At 45.2% G+C, this 16,109-nt stretch overlaps 1 protein-coding gene across 5 annotated transcripts in view; it reads right to left on the bottom strand.

The window, feature by feature from the left end:
* The window catches only part of NGEF (neuronal guanine nucleotide exchange factor), an 88,986-nt gene that overhangs the window by 45,446 nt on the left and 27,431 nt on the right, over nucleotides 1–16,109 (bottom strand). For 4 of the 5 annotated variants that reach the window (XR_012123457.1, XM_036997778.2, XM_036997777.2 and 1 more), the window contains one exon: nucleotides 13,558–13,669. Coding sequence is in view for 4 of the 5 variants with exons in the window: in XM_036997777.2 (XP_036853672.1) it covers nucleotides 13,558–13,669 (112 nt within the window). In the remaining variant the exon portion in view is untranslated. Of the gene's footprint in view, nucleotides 1–13,557; nucleotides 13,670–15,326; nucleotides 15,802–16,109 lie in introns of those variants that run through there. The other variant, XM_036997779.2, reaches the window with a different exon arrangement.

Genomic DNA, 16,109 nt, shown 5'->3' with positions numbered 1-16,109 from the left:
GAACTGTATCCACAATCAAGTTTAAATGTAGTCTGATGAAAGGTGCTGATTACTGAGTTCGGGATGGTGTAAAGGCTGAGGGAATGACGCGGCCTTGGCCAGACCCCTTGCCGAACTTGGGAGCTCTGGGGTGCCAGGACCCACTGGTGTGTGAGCCCACGAAGGCAGCCTTTTTGCCCCCTGGGTGCACTGCTAGACCCCCAGTGCCTAGAGCAAAGCTTGGACCATAGCGGATGCTGATAAGCATCCATCTGATGCAGTGAAGTGTAAACAGATCAGGATAAACAGCTTGTCTGATTTCTGATTATTTTTTTCAGCATAGACTCTTGGTCAAAGATTAAGAGCAGTTTTATTGCTTTTCACATATATTATGAAATTTCAAATGGCTATATTGGTTTGCACGCAACTGGTGTCTCTGCATTCTTTTCTGTAGCAGTTATTAGAATTTTAAACAATCTGCCAATTTGAAAAATGGAAAATATCTTATTTTATTTTACATTTCTTTCTTTACTAGCAAAGGTGATTTTTTGTTTGTTCTTGATCGTTTCATATTCTTATGTTGTCTTTTGTTGTCTCAATTTTCATGTTTATTGTTTTAATTTTAGGATGACTATGTTTTTCTGATTTGTAAATACTGTGTGCCATGTTGTTTTATATGAGGTGTTTTTTTTTTGTTTTTTAAACGTGGCCCACTTTATAGGAAAGGCACTTCTTTCTGAAAGATGTGTGAGTCGGTGTGTCAGTGAGGGCCAGAGGGCAGGGTGGTCAGCTCTCAGCCGCTCTCTCTGGGCCCCCAGGGGAATCCTGGCTCCACCTTCCCACTGGAGAGTGGGGCAGGGCGCTGGGCCTGGGGGTGAGGGTGGGGGGTGGGGTGGGAGCACAGAGGAGCCCCACAGGGTCTCCTTGGCCCAGCCCCTGCATTCAGGCAGGCAAAACAGTTGTATTGTCATTTTATAGAAAAGATAACCAAGAAGCTAAGACCTCTCCTTGCAGCCTCGTCATCCCAGGTCCGCAAAGGTGCAGTGGGGTCAGAGGAGGCTTTTCAGTCCTGAACGGTTGCTGTGAGCTCACATCACTGCCAGGAGGTCCTCTCACCATGGCCTGTCCCCCAACCCTGTCTGAGACAGTTTGATCTGAAACTGTCAATGTCAAAACCAGACTCACTTGCCTGCCTGTTTCGTCTCCTTTTCGCTAACATATGATCGCTTTCAGCACATGCTTCAGAAAAAAATAGAAGGAAGAACAGCTGACAGATTTATATGAACTGCCAACCATTCAGTAATGAATTTATTCCATGTGTGACCAGGAGCACCCACGATCTACAAAGCCCTGTGGCCCATCAGGCCTCAGCACCAACAGGGTGGCTGGCTGATCATTATGTGGAAACCGCAAACCATACGCAATGAAATGCTGATACCATTACCCTGACAGTTTGAAAAGATTGCTCTTTGAGGCACATTATTTCATCTTTCTAGTCTCTAAAGGATTTATATTATTGTCTTTCACATGATAGCAAATAATTTAAAAAACTAGTGGGTAAACTATGTATTTAAAGTTGTAAACATGTTTAAAACGTGTCTTAATTTCTGTAAGAATTTTGAAACTTTAAGGGGAAATTTCAGTAAGATGTGGCATCTTTATTTTTCTTTTTTCAAGGAGCCTGGATTTTGAGATGTGGTGTCTTAGGTCAGGTTCCCTTGAGACAAAGATCCGAGTGCAGAGCATTCGTGAAGGAGGAGCTTCGGTGGTGGCGGGGAAGAGCGGGCAGCGAGGGGGCAGGGCTGGGAGGTAGCACATGGGGCCAGCAGCCCCAGTCTCCGCTGCTGCCACAGGGGCTCTGGAGCACGAACCCCCCTGCAGAGCTTGTCCTTGTGGTGGGGTGGAAGCTGGAGTTCTAGATTTGGGCAACAGGCAGGCGTGGCCTAAGGGCTGTGGGAATGTGTGTGCAGGGCCCTGGGGCTGATGCCCCCTGGGGCAAGGCCTGGGGAACCGGAGCTGGGCAGGTGGGGTCAAAGGGATTTGAGGCCAGGCATTTTGCCCAGTATCTGATGTGCATATGTGGAATTTACCTCCTATGTCAGTTTATAGAATGCTTCCAAGGTGGTAATTCTCTTTTGTTAGGTAACAAATGACCACAACGCTGCATCTCACAGCAAAGTTTACACTCTCACAGAGCTTCCAAGGGTCAGGAAACCTGTGGTTCTGGCTCAGGGGCTCTGGTGAGGCTGTGGCGAAGCTGCTGGCCAGGCCTTGAGGCAGGAAGCCTCAGTTTCTTCCCTGAGGTGGCTGCCTGCTGAAGCCCCAGTGGCATGGACACTGGCTTCCCCAGCTTGAGTGCTCCCCGAGAAGGACATGCTGATGCCCTCTGCCTTTTATGACCTTGACTTCAATTCACAACCATTCTGTTCACCAATCAGAAGTGGTCATGGGGTCCAGTCCACACTCAATGGGAGGATGTTGATACTGGGTGGTGGGGTCGCTGGGGGCCTTCTTGGAGGTGGGCTCCCACGCATTCCTTCAGCTTTTTGCCGGAAAAGTTCTAAAGACAGCCAGTGTCTCTGTCCCATCTTTGAGTCTGACACTCGCCAAAGCAAAGACTCCGAAGTGGACAGCCGCTGGGTCCTTTCTGTCAAACCTGCTGTCCCTTTAGCCCTCTGGTGGCCACGAGTTACCCCCAGCAATGCATAGTTTTCCGAACGTGCATCTTCTTCCGAGGCCCCCTTCAAACAGAGCAGGTTGTTTCTGTAAAACGACCGCCTGGGATTTGCTGTCCCGCCTGGAGCCCACATCCACCCTCTCGTTTCTTTGGCTGGCACACAGATTCACAGCTCTCCCCCCAAGCCCTGGCCTGACAGCCTGCTCTTGGTGGACATGTGACTTGGCAACCTGGGAAGACCTGACTCCTGGCATGATAATTAAACTTGGCCAACATAGAGTATGCTGCTACTCTACAATACCGAGTCAGAATCATAATTTGGAGGTTGTGTAGTTGCATGACCGACAGTGTCAGGATTTAAGAGGCCGACGATGCCAATTACCCATGTCAGAACAGGCAGTGGGGAGGCCTCCCACGGCCTTTCAGGGCCCAGTGTGCTGGCCGCTCTTGGTGCCACCGGGGTGCTGAGGGCCACATCCCTTGTTCTTTTCTATTTCCATAGCCTGAACCCCTCCCCCAACTCCCTATGTGCAGTGGAAATCCCAGTACATTGTTTCTGGGTGGAACAAGTCATGTTTTCCCTGGACTCTCATATTGTATGAAAGGTGACACGCCCAATGGTATTGCTATAATCAGCATGGCAGGAAATGTTGAGCAGAGATTTTATATAGCATCTCTTAAAGTCTGCCAGGGGCATGCTGCAGAAAAGAGCGCCAGTGGAAGTTTTGCCCCCAGAGTTGAAAGGTGAAGAGAAGGCACAAAATGATCAAGTCCAGGCTCGGACCCCTGTGAGTGGGGGCCGGTGCCATCTAGGAAGAAACCCAGATTCCCATAAGGGAAACTGGGTGGCAGGGCCTTCAAGGGCACCCGACAGGGCTCTGCGGGGGGACACGGCGGGCCTCAGGCAAGGACTTGGGAGTGTGTGCTCTGCACAGCGATTAAGGCAGATCAGTAAAGTAAAGCCTGGGAAATGCTAATTGGAGATTGGAAAGATGAATCTAAACTCCCAAGACAATGCACAAGAATCGTGTTCATACAAGCATTGTTAATATAAGAATTGCAGAGGAAATTCAAACTGTTCAAATTCCAATAGACATTTATTTTCTAGCATCTCATGTGTGACAAGCACTGTTTTAAGTGTTCTCCTTAGATTTTTTTCATTTATCTCACAACCCTGTAGAGTGGGCTAATACCTATAAAATTCAGGAACTTCTTTGATCTATGACGTTCACTTTATCTTCTTGAACACTGCTATCTCCACCAGCAGATACAAGTTACAGGATATTTGGAAGGTGACCTATCAGAGCCTCGAGGACCATCTGGTGGAGATACTGTTTACTATCACAGTGATCACTGTATCCTCCCAATTGTAGATTACAAGAAGTAGTGTTATTTGCCAAACAACATTTTGGGGGGTTTGTATTTTCTTACAATGCCATCTTTTTGCTAGAAAGTCTTAGAAACATGATCAATTGCTTTAATCAATCTACCTTTGAAAAGGGATTAGTGTGGCTGTCTCTTAATATTGATAGCTTAAATTTGAGGCAGCTACTCTTACACAACCAACATGCTCAAAAATAGATGCACAAATGAGTAAATAGAGCCTGAGGATGGTGGACAAAGATCCTTTTGTGAAAAGTGGGACACAGTTCTCAGCACCCCATCCCCTTCCTGGGGGTGATTGTCCAGAGCCAGGATCTTCCCCTGGAAGGGCAGTTCTGGGTTTTCCCCAAGACACGTGTAGTCAAGGCCACAGTTCCCTCCATGAGCATGGCTGAGGTGCCTGGGGCCTGGAAGCCTTTCCAAGCAGGAAAGCATAAGAGCCACACAACTAAGGCCCTACAGTGGATTTTAGGGCACTGGGGCTTTCTGGGAAGCTGCCAGGGGAAGTGGCCCCTAAATGTTCCCCTGAGTCACCAAATAAGGAATTTTCTGGTGGAAATCAGTGCTCAGAACAGTGAAGGTGCTTAATAAATATTTGTTAAATTAATAAACACATAAATGGATTCCTCCAAGTTGCAGAGGTCAAACATCTACCAGAAACAATGATTTTTGTTTTAGAGCGGCTAACCACAGTCGATTCATTCTTCCCACTGGTATGTGGCTAACATAACATTGTCTATAACAGCAACTGTGCATTTGTGGTCAGAGCTACTCTGTACAGCAGCTCAGGCTGTGCACCATCCGACTCCAGGGGTACCTTTTACATGGATGACAGCATGAATGGTGCCCTCTAGAGTTGGGCCCTGGAATCACATCCTCAACTTAAAAACGGATACTTTGTTCTATACTCTGCGGCCGGGGAGTCATGAATCCAGGGCATTCATCCATTCCTTCTCATCAGCGGTCTTGGGCCAGGGGATAGAACAGTGAGCAAACAGCACTTGAGCAAGGTATCATCTAATAGATAAGTCAGCAGGAAATTACAAATGAGGCTGCATGATGGGGATGCTCCCTGGTGCCGTGAAAGCTCAAGAAAAGAGTTTGCAATGCAGCCTGAGGCAGGAAGCATGACGGGCTTATTATTTTTCACATTTGAAAGATTCTCAGAAGTTACAACAGTACAAAGAACTTGTTTTGTGCTTTCTCTGAACCATTGGAGAGTCAGCTGCTGACCTGATGTCCTGTCAACCCCAAACACTTTTCCGTGTGTATTTTCTACACCCACCTACTAGCTGCTAAAATACAAGCACTGAAATCAAGAAGTTCATTTTGATATGTTTTTGCCAATTAGTGCTCAGACACCTTTCAGATTGCGCCTGTTGTCACAATAATGTCCTTTATAGCAAAAGGTCCAATCCAGGTCACCACTGCATTCGGGCGGCCAGCCTCTGGTTTCCTTCAGTCTGGAATAGCTCCTCAGTCTTGCTTGGCGTCTGTGGCCTTGACACTCACAAAGATTTCAGGCCAATGATTTTGTAGAATGTCTCTTGATTTGGGTTTTCCTGATGTTTTCTGTGATTATATTTAGGTCTTACATCTCCAGCAGAACACCTTGTTTAGTTTGGCAGGTTTTTGAATTCTACAAAAATGAAACCTCTCTGTCTGTCTCTTCTATGATCTCCCCAGGTACAGAGGAAGTTTATCACGTGCTTACATGTGCTGGGCCATTTGTGTGTTTTCTGTTTCACACTCAGGTCTTCTCCTGCCTAGTCTGTGGTGAGTGAGGCTTGGGGAAAGTAAGGACTTATTTGCTCAAGGCCACATGCAGGTCTGAAGACAGTCCAGGACTCTAGCCCTGCTCTGGACCTCTCTGACCACTTGCCTGTGTGAGGACCCTCCGGGGCCTCCTACAGCCACAGCAGGTCAGGTCTTGAAGACCATAGAAACTGGTTTCCCCGGTCCACTCTCCCTGGCTCCCCAGGACCAGCCCATTAAGATGAAATTCTTTAGATTAAGAATTCAAAGGAATTTGAGAAAAACATACAGGCAATAAGATACAAGATTGTGACTAGCGAAAGAAACAGCATGATTCACGTCATGCATGAGAATGATAGAACAAATAAAACCATAGTTCAAGAACCAAAATTAGGTTCCCAGAAAGTTACAGTCAGGCAAACAAAAGGGCATATGAAGGATTGTAGTTAAAGAGAAATAAGAACTGAAACAATTTAAGTTAAAATCAACAAACTCCAGGGACTCAGGGATTTAAGTTGTAAGATAAAAACTAAGGGGGACAAGGGGGAGGATTTGACAGTCAAGCAGAGCCAGAATTAATAGTGGTAATAGTTGTAAAGGTAAATTACCAAAGGAAAACATTTAAGAAGTGATTAAAATAGAGGGAAAGTAAGAAGGAAGGTAAAAGACAAAGTACGGAGCTTACAAATGAATGGTCAAACCAGCTAGAATAAACACGTCAGCGCAAGTGGGTAATGTAATGAGAACTTAACTATTAAAAACACCTAAGATGTAATTTTGAGTAGGTACAATCCACATTCCAAGCACCTCCCAAAGCCTATCATTATTGTTGTTATTAGTATTTTGAATGTCAGAGAGTCAGCAGGTGCAAGACACTGTCTGACCGTGTTTGACCCGAGCCCCTCATGGGTTCCTGAGCTCCTGTCTGGTCACCTCTGGGCCTGGCAGGAGGAGAGAAAGCTTGGGGGCCACCCCCAAGGGGCCACCTGCTTGCAGCCCACATCAACAAGGCCTTGTGGGGAGGTGGGGAAGATGCTACTTCAACTTCCCAGTGGGGAAAAAAAGTTTAGAACTGCTGAAAATAAGCTATAGCTGTCAGAAGTATATGGAATGAGCTGCATAAACTGCGAAGCATGTCACAGTTGTATTTTTTTCTGAGGCAGTATAAAATAGAAACAATTTCATAGATAGGAAATCCACACCTCTTCAGTCCCCATGTCCGAGTGGCCCTGAGATCCTTCGAATGCTCTAGTGTCCTTTGTTTATGGTCCACAGACAGTTGGGCAATTCCAGGGCCTCAGCCAGTGCCTACGTGGAGGGATGCCCGAGAGGAGGTTAGTCTATAATGCTCCATGCGCATTGTTATTGCAGAGAGCATTGCAGAGTCTTCTATCTTGCTGGGGGTGGTGGGAAAATGAGTTATCTCCAAAAGGCAGCTTGGCAGGCCAGTCACTCAGAGTCAGAGATGATGCATCCCTGCCTGAGCTGCAGGGGTAAATCCATCCTGGTGACATTGTTGCCTGGCTTTGCAAGAGCCTTGTCTGCACAGTCTTGGTCTAGACTGTACTAGACCAGTCTGCACAGGTGTGTCTTCAAGAGGTCTTCAAGCTCATGAAGTCAGAACTTCAGCCCAGGTATCTGGTTTTTTTCCATTCCTTCATTCACTCATCAACCATTCGTCAATCATGTGCAAATATTGAGTGTGTCTGGAATGTCAGACAAGTGTTAAGTGCTCAGGAGGGAACACAACTGGTCAAGGTCTGTGCCTCCTGGGCCGTGTACAGTGGCTCAGGCTGCTGTGAGATTAGCAGAGAGAGCTGACGATCCTACCCGACCTCCTGGAAAGGGGACAAGGGCACGGGACGTACAGTGAGCTCCCCAGGTGCTGTTCACCCAGTCGCAGTGCTATGGACTCACAGCCTATCTTCTCTCTTCTCCTCCCCCCCTCCTCCCTGGGGCCTGGATTATTTTGAAGTGTATACATTGCAATTGCCTGAGATCCCTTTCTGGTTGTCTTTTTGCCCTTTGTTGAGAAACTGGGCCATCTGTGCCTTCAGGATGTGCTCATCGCATCTGCACTGTGTGGTTTTACTCATTCCTCCCTCTCCTGTGTTCCTTGTAAACTGGTAGATCTAGAGGCTTGATTAGAGTCAGGCTGCATTTCTTCAGCTCCTATGTTGCCGACTAATGGCCCAAACCTGAGAACAGCTTCCTTGAATAAAAGAGGCAGCCCCAACCTGCAGGGACTCAACATTTGTTTCTTGCGTTAACATATTGTAAAGACTGTAAGACTCTCCTAGTAACAACCCAAACTAGCATTTATGAATGTCTGTAAGCTGCCCCCAGCATTGTGGTACACAGAACTTGTACATTTCCATGGACGTGTGTACAGTTTCCAATATTGGAAACCTGTCCTGCCCTGTATCAGCATTCAGACTCATGGTGCCCGAATCTTTGGTGGCAATGAGGGATTTTGTGGCAATGGCCCTTTGGGAGATGGATCCAGGAATAATAACCAGAACATTTAATAATCAGGGAGTCTGGCTGGATCAGAACAGTTAACAGCCTCTGAGTGTCAGCCTTGGGGGTGATGCTAATGTTTGTGCAGGCTGGCCATCTGTGCGAGAAGAAGGCACCACTATAATTCTTTCAGAGTGTTGCCAGGAAAAGAAAAGGTATTTTCAGTCAGAAGGTCAGTGGACAAATATTTTAAGTATCAGCCTGCTCAGTTTATGCAGAAGAATTGCCTCATGTGGAATTGTATAATGTAGTTTAATTTTATATAGAAATGTCAATTTATAAAAGCACACATTTGAGTTCTATTTTTTTCATTCATTTGCGTATTTATCAATTTGGTATTCTTATGACGTGAAATGATGTCTGGGACTAGAACACTGATTCGTGAAATTGCTTCCATAGTAAAGTCCAACGTACAACACCCGGACCTGAGAGGAGCTCTAAGGGACCAGTTCAGCAGTGGACCTGTGCCTCTGGGCTTTGCCCCTTTGGGTGGGCTAACAGGACACCCTCCTTCTCACAGACATGTTTCCCCCGGCAATCCCTGCGTCTGGGGCAGCCTGGGGTGTGGGAGATTATGGGGTGGGGAGTCAAAGCCTCCGGGTACATGGTCTCTGGCTATCTCACTAGCTATGCAACCTCAGGCTAGTTACCAACCTTTGTTGAGCCTTAGTTTTCTTGTCTGTGAAATGGGGATAATGATAACAGAATTTAAAGAGAGTGTACACAAAGGCACTCGACAAATATCAGCTCCTCTCCTGTACCCTCCTTATGGCACATCTGTCTACAGTGATTGTGCCTCTGTCCTGTAGCCTTGCCCAGTAGCACACCACCCCCTGCTGTTGGCATATGGAAGGGGACTTAGAGAACACCCTTGGGTGAGCTGTGGACCATTCCAGACCCTCTGGGGACAGGCACAGGCCATGAAAAAGAACATCACATGCTCCACGCTTCTTGCGAACTGGAGGACCGGCCCCTGGGCCCTTCTGGGGCTTAGAAGACCTCAGCCCTCTCCTCCCCCGCCTCCAGCCCCTTCTCCTTCCTCCGCTCTCATCTCACTCAGGCCCCCTTTGACACTCTCTTGTGTGGGAGACTGAGACTCTAACTGCACTAGATGTCTTTTGGGTGCTTGGCTCTCCTTCATATACTTCTCAAAGACTCCTCTAAGCCTGTCTCCTACTGACGACGTGGGAGCGGCCCCATGGGCCTGTCTCCTGGGCTTTTAGCTGGTGGGCCCAGAGATAAACACTTGACCAAAGGATGCCAACCAGATTCTTTTCCTTAGAAATTCTTTCTCTCCAAGAGACACAAAAGGGAATATTCACAGCTGCCGGTATGAGTGCCACCAGTCTGCCATCCTGAGTCACGTGCAAGCCGACAGGCAGAGGAGAGAGCGGGAGGAGAGCGCAGCCCACGGAGGGAAGCAGAGAGGAGTGGGCCCCGTGGCCCCGAGAAAAGGAGGAAGGGGTTCTGATTCCTGATGGCTTTCCCATTCTTGTAAAGCTGGGCTTCATCTCATTTGCTGGGATCCTTTGGGACCCCAGCGTCCTTAACATATCCCCTTTTACTTGAACAAATTTTTATAGGCTTCTGACCTTTGTGATCGAAACAGTCTTGACCAGCGATTAAAACAACGGTATCTACTCTCACCGTTTCTCGTCAACATTGCGATAGAAGTCCTCACCAGAGCAATAAGGCGAGAAAAAACAAATAGAAGGCATGAAGATTGGAAAGAGTAAACTAAGACTATACTCACAGCTGGCAGGATTGTGTGCACTGAAAATCCTAAGGAATACACAAACAATTAGAACTAACAAGTGAATCTATCAAGGTCACAAGATATTTGGATATGCTTGGATAGGATAGGTGACCATGCAAAAAGCAATTGTATTTAAACATCCTACCAAAAAAATTGAAAAGTGACACTACACATTATAGCATTTAAAATAGGATCAAAGCATTAAATACCTAGAAACAAATGTTATTTGTTCCTTAAATATTTGTAAATTAAAATATGTGTAAATCCTCTATACTAAAAGCTACAAATCATTGCTGGATTAATTTAAGGAATATCTAAATAAATGGAAGGTTAGGATATACTCATAAATTGACTACTTTGTGGTGCTCAATATTCAAGTGTCAATGATTCAGGCATCAATTTACCTATAGAGACAATGCAATCTTAACTAAAATACAGCAGGCTTTTTTAGAACAGAAATTGAAAATCCAATTCTAAAATTTACATGGACAGGCAAAGGACTTAAAATAGCTCAAACAATCTTTCAAAAAAATAAAGTAGGAGGGTTTGTACTATCAGATTTTAAGACTTAGCATAAAACTACAGTATGTAAGTGCAATATTGGCACCAAGAAAGACAGATCAGTGAAACAGAAGGAAAGTTTAGAAAAGACCCATGTGTTTGAAGTCAGTGAATTTTGGGGGGCATAAAACCACAAGTTCAATTCACTGGGGAAACAGAAGGTCTTTTTAATAAATGATGTTAGAGCAACTCATGTGCATATGGACCATAGAACTACATGGGGCAGCTAATAGTATAAAACTTCTGTAAGAAAAAACACAGGAGAGTATCTTTATGCCTTTGAAGTAGTCAAATATTTCTTAAATAAGATAGAAAATGGCAAACAATAAAAACAAATTGATAAATTAGTCTTCCCTCAAAAAAAAAAAAGAGCCACAGACTGGTTTAGATGATGGATATGATGGTTAATTTTACGTGTCAGCTTGGCTGGGCCAGGATGTCCAGATATTTGGCCAAATAATCCGGATGTTTCTGGGAAGGTGTTTTTTGAGATTAACACTTAGATCAGTGGACTTGGAGTAAAGTAGATTATCTTCCACAGTGTGGGTGGGTTGAAGGTCTTCATAGAACAAGGCCCAGCCTCCCCAGAACACAGAGCAATCGTGCCAGCGGACTGCCTTTAGACAGATGCCAACCCTCCCTGGGTCTCCAACCGCCAGCCCACCCTGCAGATTTTGGACTCGCCAAGCCACACGGTTGCTTCCTTAAAAACGAGTCAATCTCTTTCTCTCTTTCCACATGCTGTTGGTTCTTTTTTCTCTGGGGATCCCAGCAACTCTAAGGGGAGACCCTCCTGGTGGGGAGCGGGCAGCTCACAGCACCTGGAAAATTCCCTCCAAACTAAAAAAAGTAAAACGCTGGGGCCAGTCTCCTTACCTCTTCTGTCTTTCTTATTGATTGTTAAAATGTGGAAACATTATGTGCCGATTGGGAAACGGCCACTGTCCTGAGTGTCCTCTTTTCCCTGCCCCCAGGGCCCCTCCTCTGCCCCCTGGGGCTCTTGCTCCGACTTTGGACCCTCTTGTCAAATATTTGTACCATCCCTCCCGCTGACCCTCGGACCTGGAGCTAAGGGTGACTCCCCACCGTCTGGTGGAGCGTCCTGCATGGTGGGCAAGGCAGTCCTGTTCCTGGCTCTTGGGGCTTAAGCCGAATCAGAGGCAACCGGAAGCAGTTGCCCTTAATATTATATGTAAGAAATTACATGCTGGTAAAGTAGGCCTTGTTTTTATATACTTTTTATAACATATGTTTCTATATATATAAAACCAAGGTCTTAAGGGCAAAGCAACAACAGAAGCCAGTGGGTGCCTCCCCGCCCGGCTCTGGGGCGGGGTGCCTAATCTGGGCGTCCCTAATGCCGACATAGGATTATTTTTTCCCCGTAACCAGCCCAGGATTGGTAAAGGGTGAAGTTTCTAAAAATTTACCTTAAGGCATTAATGAGGCATGTGTGTACATCATGATTTTGCCACAATGATATTAATCATAATGTGGCTTACAAAACAGCTAAAATTTGAAACTCCTTTGGAACAGAGATTGCCGTCCCTCCTCTTTCTTTCTATTCTTTTTTTTTTTTTGAGAGGGCATCTCTCATATTTATTGATCAAATGGTTGTTAACAACAATAAAATTCTGTATAGGGGAGTCAATGCTCAATGCACACTCATTAATCCACCCCAAGCCTAGTTCTCGTCAGTCTCCGATCTTCTGAAGCATAACGAACAAGTTCTTACATGGAGAACAGTGCAGGGCAGTCATCACAGAAACTTTCGGTTTTGATGACACATTATGAACTATAAACAATCAGTTCAAATATGAATATTCATTTGATTTTTATACTTGATTTATATGTGGATCCCACATTTCTCCCTTATTATTATTATTTTTAATAAAATGCTGAAGTGGTAGGTAGATGCAAGATAAAGGTAGAAAACATAGTTTAGTGTTGTCTTTCTTTCTATTCTTACTATGAATTCTTCTTTCTTCCTTACTATGGAAGCAATCTATTGGGGACAGAAACATTCAAGGTTTTAAAAAGACATATAATTCCCAGGTTCCCTTACAGGCGGAGGTGGGCATGTGACTTGGTTTTGGCCAAAGAAATATAACTGCCAATTGTTGGGTGGGCTTCAGGGAAGCTCCATAAAAGGAGGGCAGGTTAAGCTGGCACATGCCCCCACCACCCTCCACCTCAACTATGGCTGTGATGCCTGGAGCTCTCGCAGCCATCTTGACAGTGGAATAGAAGCTAGAAAGAGCCTGAATCCCTAGGAAGGCACCAAAGAGCTGCTGTCACAACCCTCCATACTTTTTTCATGTAAGAGCCAAATAGATCTCTGTGTTGTTAAGCTGTGTTATTTGGATTTTTTGGTTACAAGTAGCTAAATTCAATCCTAACTGATACAATATCCAAATATCCAACAACAGGAGCATAATTAATAAATTACAATCCAATTATACTATGGATTATTTTATCGGCATTAAACAATTGTGTAGAAAAATATTTAGTAACCTGGAGAGATGTTTGTGATGTACAGTTGAGCAGGTTTCAAGACTGGATGTATAGTAAGATCACATTTTATGAAGAGAAAATATGTATAAAACAGAGAAAAAAGACTTAAAGCAGTTACAAAATATTAAAACCTCGCTGGGAGTGGTGGCAGTGATACAATGATTTTGCTTTTTTACTTCTGGCTGTCTGTAATACCTATAATTTCCTAGTTTTGTGGCAGTGTAACAAATGGTTATTTTTTTGAAAGGACATTGTGGAGTTCTTTTTTTTCAACACAAGCAACTATAAGTTACCTTTCTTTTTAAACATGAGAAGTTTAAAAACTTGACCATTCCCTAGTCAAGCTTTGCAGTGTCCCTTGCTGCCCCTTTTCCCGACCCAGCCCCACCCCCCTCCTGACGTGCTCTCTCACCTTGTTCTCCCGGCTCCTGGGCCTGTCTTTGCTGCTCTCCAGGGAGGCAGGCAGCTCTGGGGCATATTCAAGGGCAGGGGCTCTTTAACAGATTGTCCACTTTCCAGGGAATCTATGACATTTAAGAAATGTAGAGAATTAGAAAATGTGCATCTCCCCCTTTTCAGATGGTTCTCGCTATGGCGAGGAGAGTTCATTCGCCCTGGGAGGCAAGGAGGTGGAGGGAAGAGAGTGTTCTCCCCTCCATGTCCCAAAGAGGACTTTGCCACAGTGACCAGGGATGCCATCTCTGCAAAAATTATGGTTATGATACAAGAAACTTCATGTACATGGACATATACATACACACATACATGTACACATAGTCAGTGGAAAAAAGAATACTGGAAATGAGTTTGCAGTCTAGATCCAAGCCTGGGTAATGTCTTAGAGGGTAAAAAAACCATGGCTGTCAATGTTGTTCCTGCTGGAAAAGGCCATTTGCAACTTAGCAGTCTTTTAATATCTAACTTTACAATGCCTGAAACCTAATCAATATTAAATAATAAGTTACTTCCCTGGGAGCATCAGATCACCTGTAGGTGGGTTGTTAGTCAGCATTCTAGTATGACTTTGAAAGGGTGCCCATTTGTCAGGCCTTCCAGACCCAGGCCACAAACTCCGAACCCAGTGTAGGGAGTGGATCAGGGAAGCCCCTAGCCAGGGGGCCGGCTTTGTCTGCTTCTCCAGGGACAGCAGGGAGCATTTTCTCTCTGAGTCCTGATTAGGCAGCACTGGACTATCTCGGGGAGTTAACTCCAGGGAAGTGAAATGAGGGAGTCACTTAATACAGAAAACTGTAACTCTGATGAAAATATCTATGATCTGGACATAAAAGCACCTTTGTGCAGGGGGCGGCAGGAAAGGAAGTGGCCCCTATTCTCCTCTGCACTGGCATCACAGTTCTTGATTCAGTTTGAGAAGCCCCAGACTTGAGGCTCTTTCCCCATTGACCCTGTTCCCCTCCCCAGTCTCATCTAAGCCACAGCCCCACACCCACCTTTGCTCCTGCCCAGAAAGGTGCTGCCTCTGAACGCTGGGCAGCTGTGTCTGCTTGCAATGCTGTGCAAGGCCTGAGGCATTATGGCTATTATGCATTTGAAATGTGGCTAGTGTGACTGAGGAAATAAATTCTTCATTTTTTTAACTTAATTTAAATTCCAATGTAAAAGCATACTCAATTCAGTTACTAGAAAACTTTTAAGGATATTTGGAACGATCTGGGCATTTAAATCTACTTTTCTGACTGTACATTTTATGAAATCTAAATCCAGATAAACTATCTCCAATGAAAATTTAGCATGCAAATTGAGAGGGGCTGTATATATAAGTTCTCAACAGATTTCAAAGACATCATGCAAAAAGAAAAAGCAAAATATCTCATTACTAATTTTTACATGATTATTGACTCCATAATGAAATGATAATATTTTGGATATATTGGGTTAAAAAATGTATTGTTAAAATGAATTTTATGCATTTATTTTCATATTTTTAATGTGACCACTGGAAAATTTAAAACGACACACGTGGCTTGCATTACATTTCTGTTGGAAAGAGGGGCTGCAGCCTCCTTCCCGTCTACACGGGCTTTGGGACCAGCAGGATCTGAACTCCACTTCAAGTTGCACCACTCACTAGCTGATTTGGGGTAAGTGACTCAGTCTCTCTGAGCCTCAGTTGTTTATTCAGCCTATAAAATGGTTATTGTAAGGACACCCTTGAAATACCTGAGTGCTCAGCCAAGTTAGCTCCTGTTCTCTTCCCGGCCATGTCTTTACACATCCTTCAACATTCATGTAAAGTATCATCTTCTTTGGGGACCTTCCCTGCCCCATCCAAGGGGTGTCATTCTTTGCTTTACCTTCCTTGCAAGTTTTGACACTTTGCTTGCGGTAAAATGACATCATTATATTGTAGGTTTTCAAGGGCAGAGATTCCAGCTTTCTTTGTGTATGAGTGTTTCTAATGTTTAATGTACTAAAAGTTTTCAGACATACACAAAAATTGAGAGAGGAATATAATGTGCCATCCAGCTAGCTTCTGTGATGATAGTATGTCAATCTGTGTATTTATCTTGCTTAGCATGGTACCTGACACATGATTTTGTTAGTGTTTGTGGTAGATGACAACAGCCATGAATTCTTTGCCAGCCCTCAAGCAGTGGAGTCAGGTTCCCCATGCTCTTATCTGGGATGGCCTGTGAGATTCTTGGACCAATAGAACGTGGTAGAAGTGACTGTATGGGTTCTGAGTCCAGGCCTCTGGAAGCCTGGCAGGTTTCTGCTCGTGCTGCTGGGGAGCCCTGCCTCCATGGTAACACGTCCAGCCGGCCTGCTGGAGGGGGAGCCACCGCGTGGAGCAGGCGAGCTGAGGCCCTCTGACCTGGGCCGACCAGCCCCCTAGCCACTAGAGGCCAGGGAGCCACTAGAGGCTCTTGACCTTCAAGCCCAGGTCAGGGGGCCTCAGCTAACCAGCTGACTGCACCAGTCAGAGGGGCCCACACAGAGCGA

This window comes from Manis javanica, chromosome 12, assembly GCF_040802235.1.
Source record: "Manis javanica isolate MJ-LG chromosome 12, MJ_LKY, whole genome shotgun sequence".
Lineage (NCBI taxonomy): Eukaryota > Metazoa > Chordata > Mammalia > Pholidota > Manidae > Manis > Manis javanica.
This window is presented reverse-complemented; position numbering and strand designations above follow the sequence as displayed.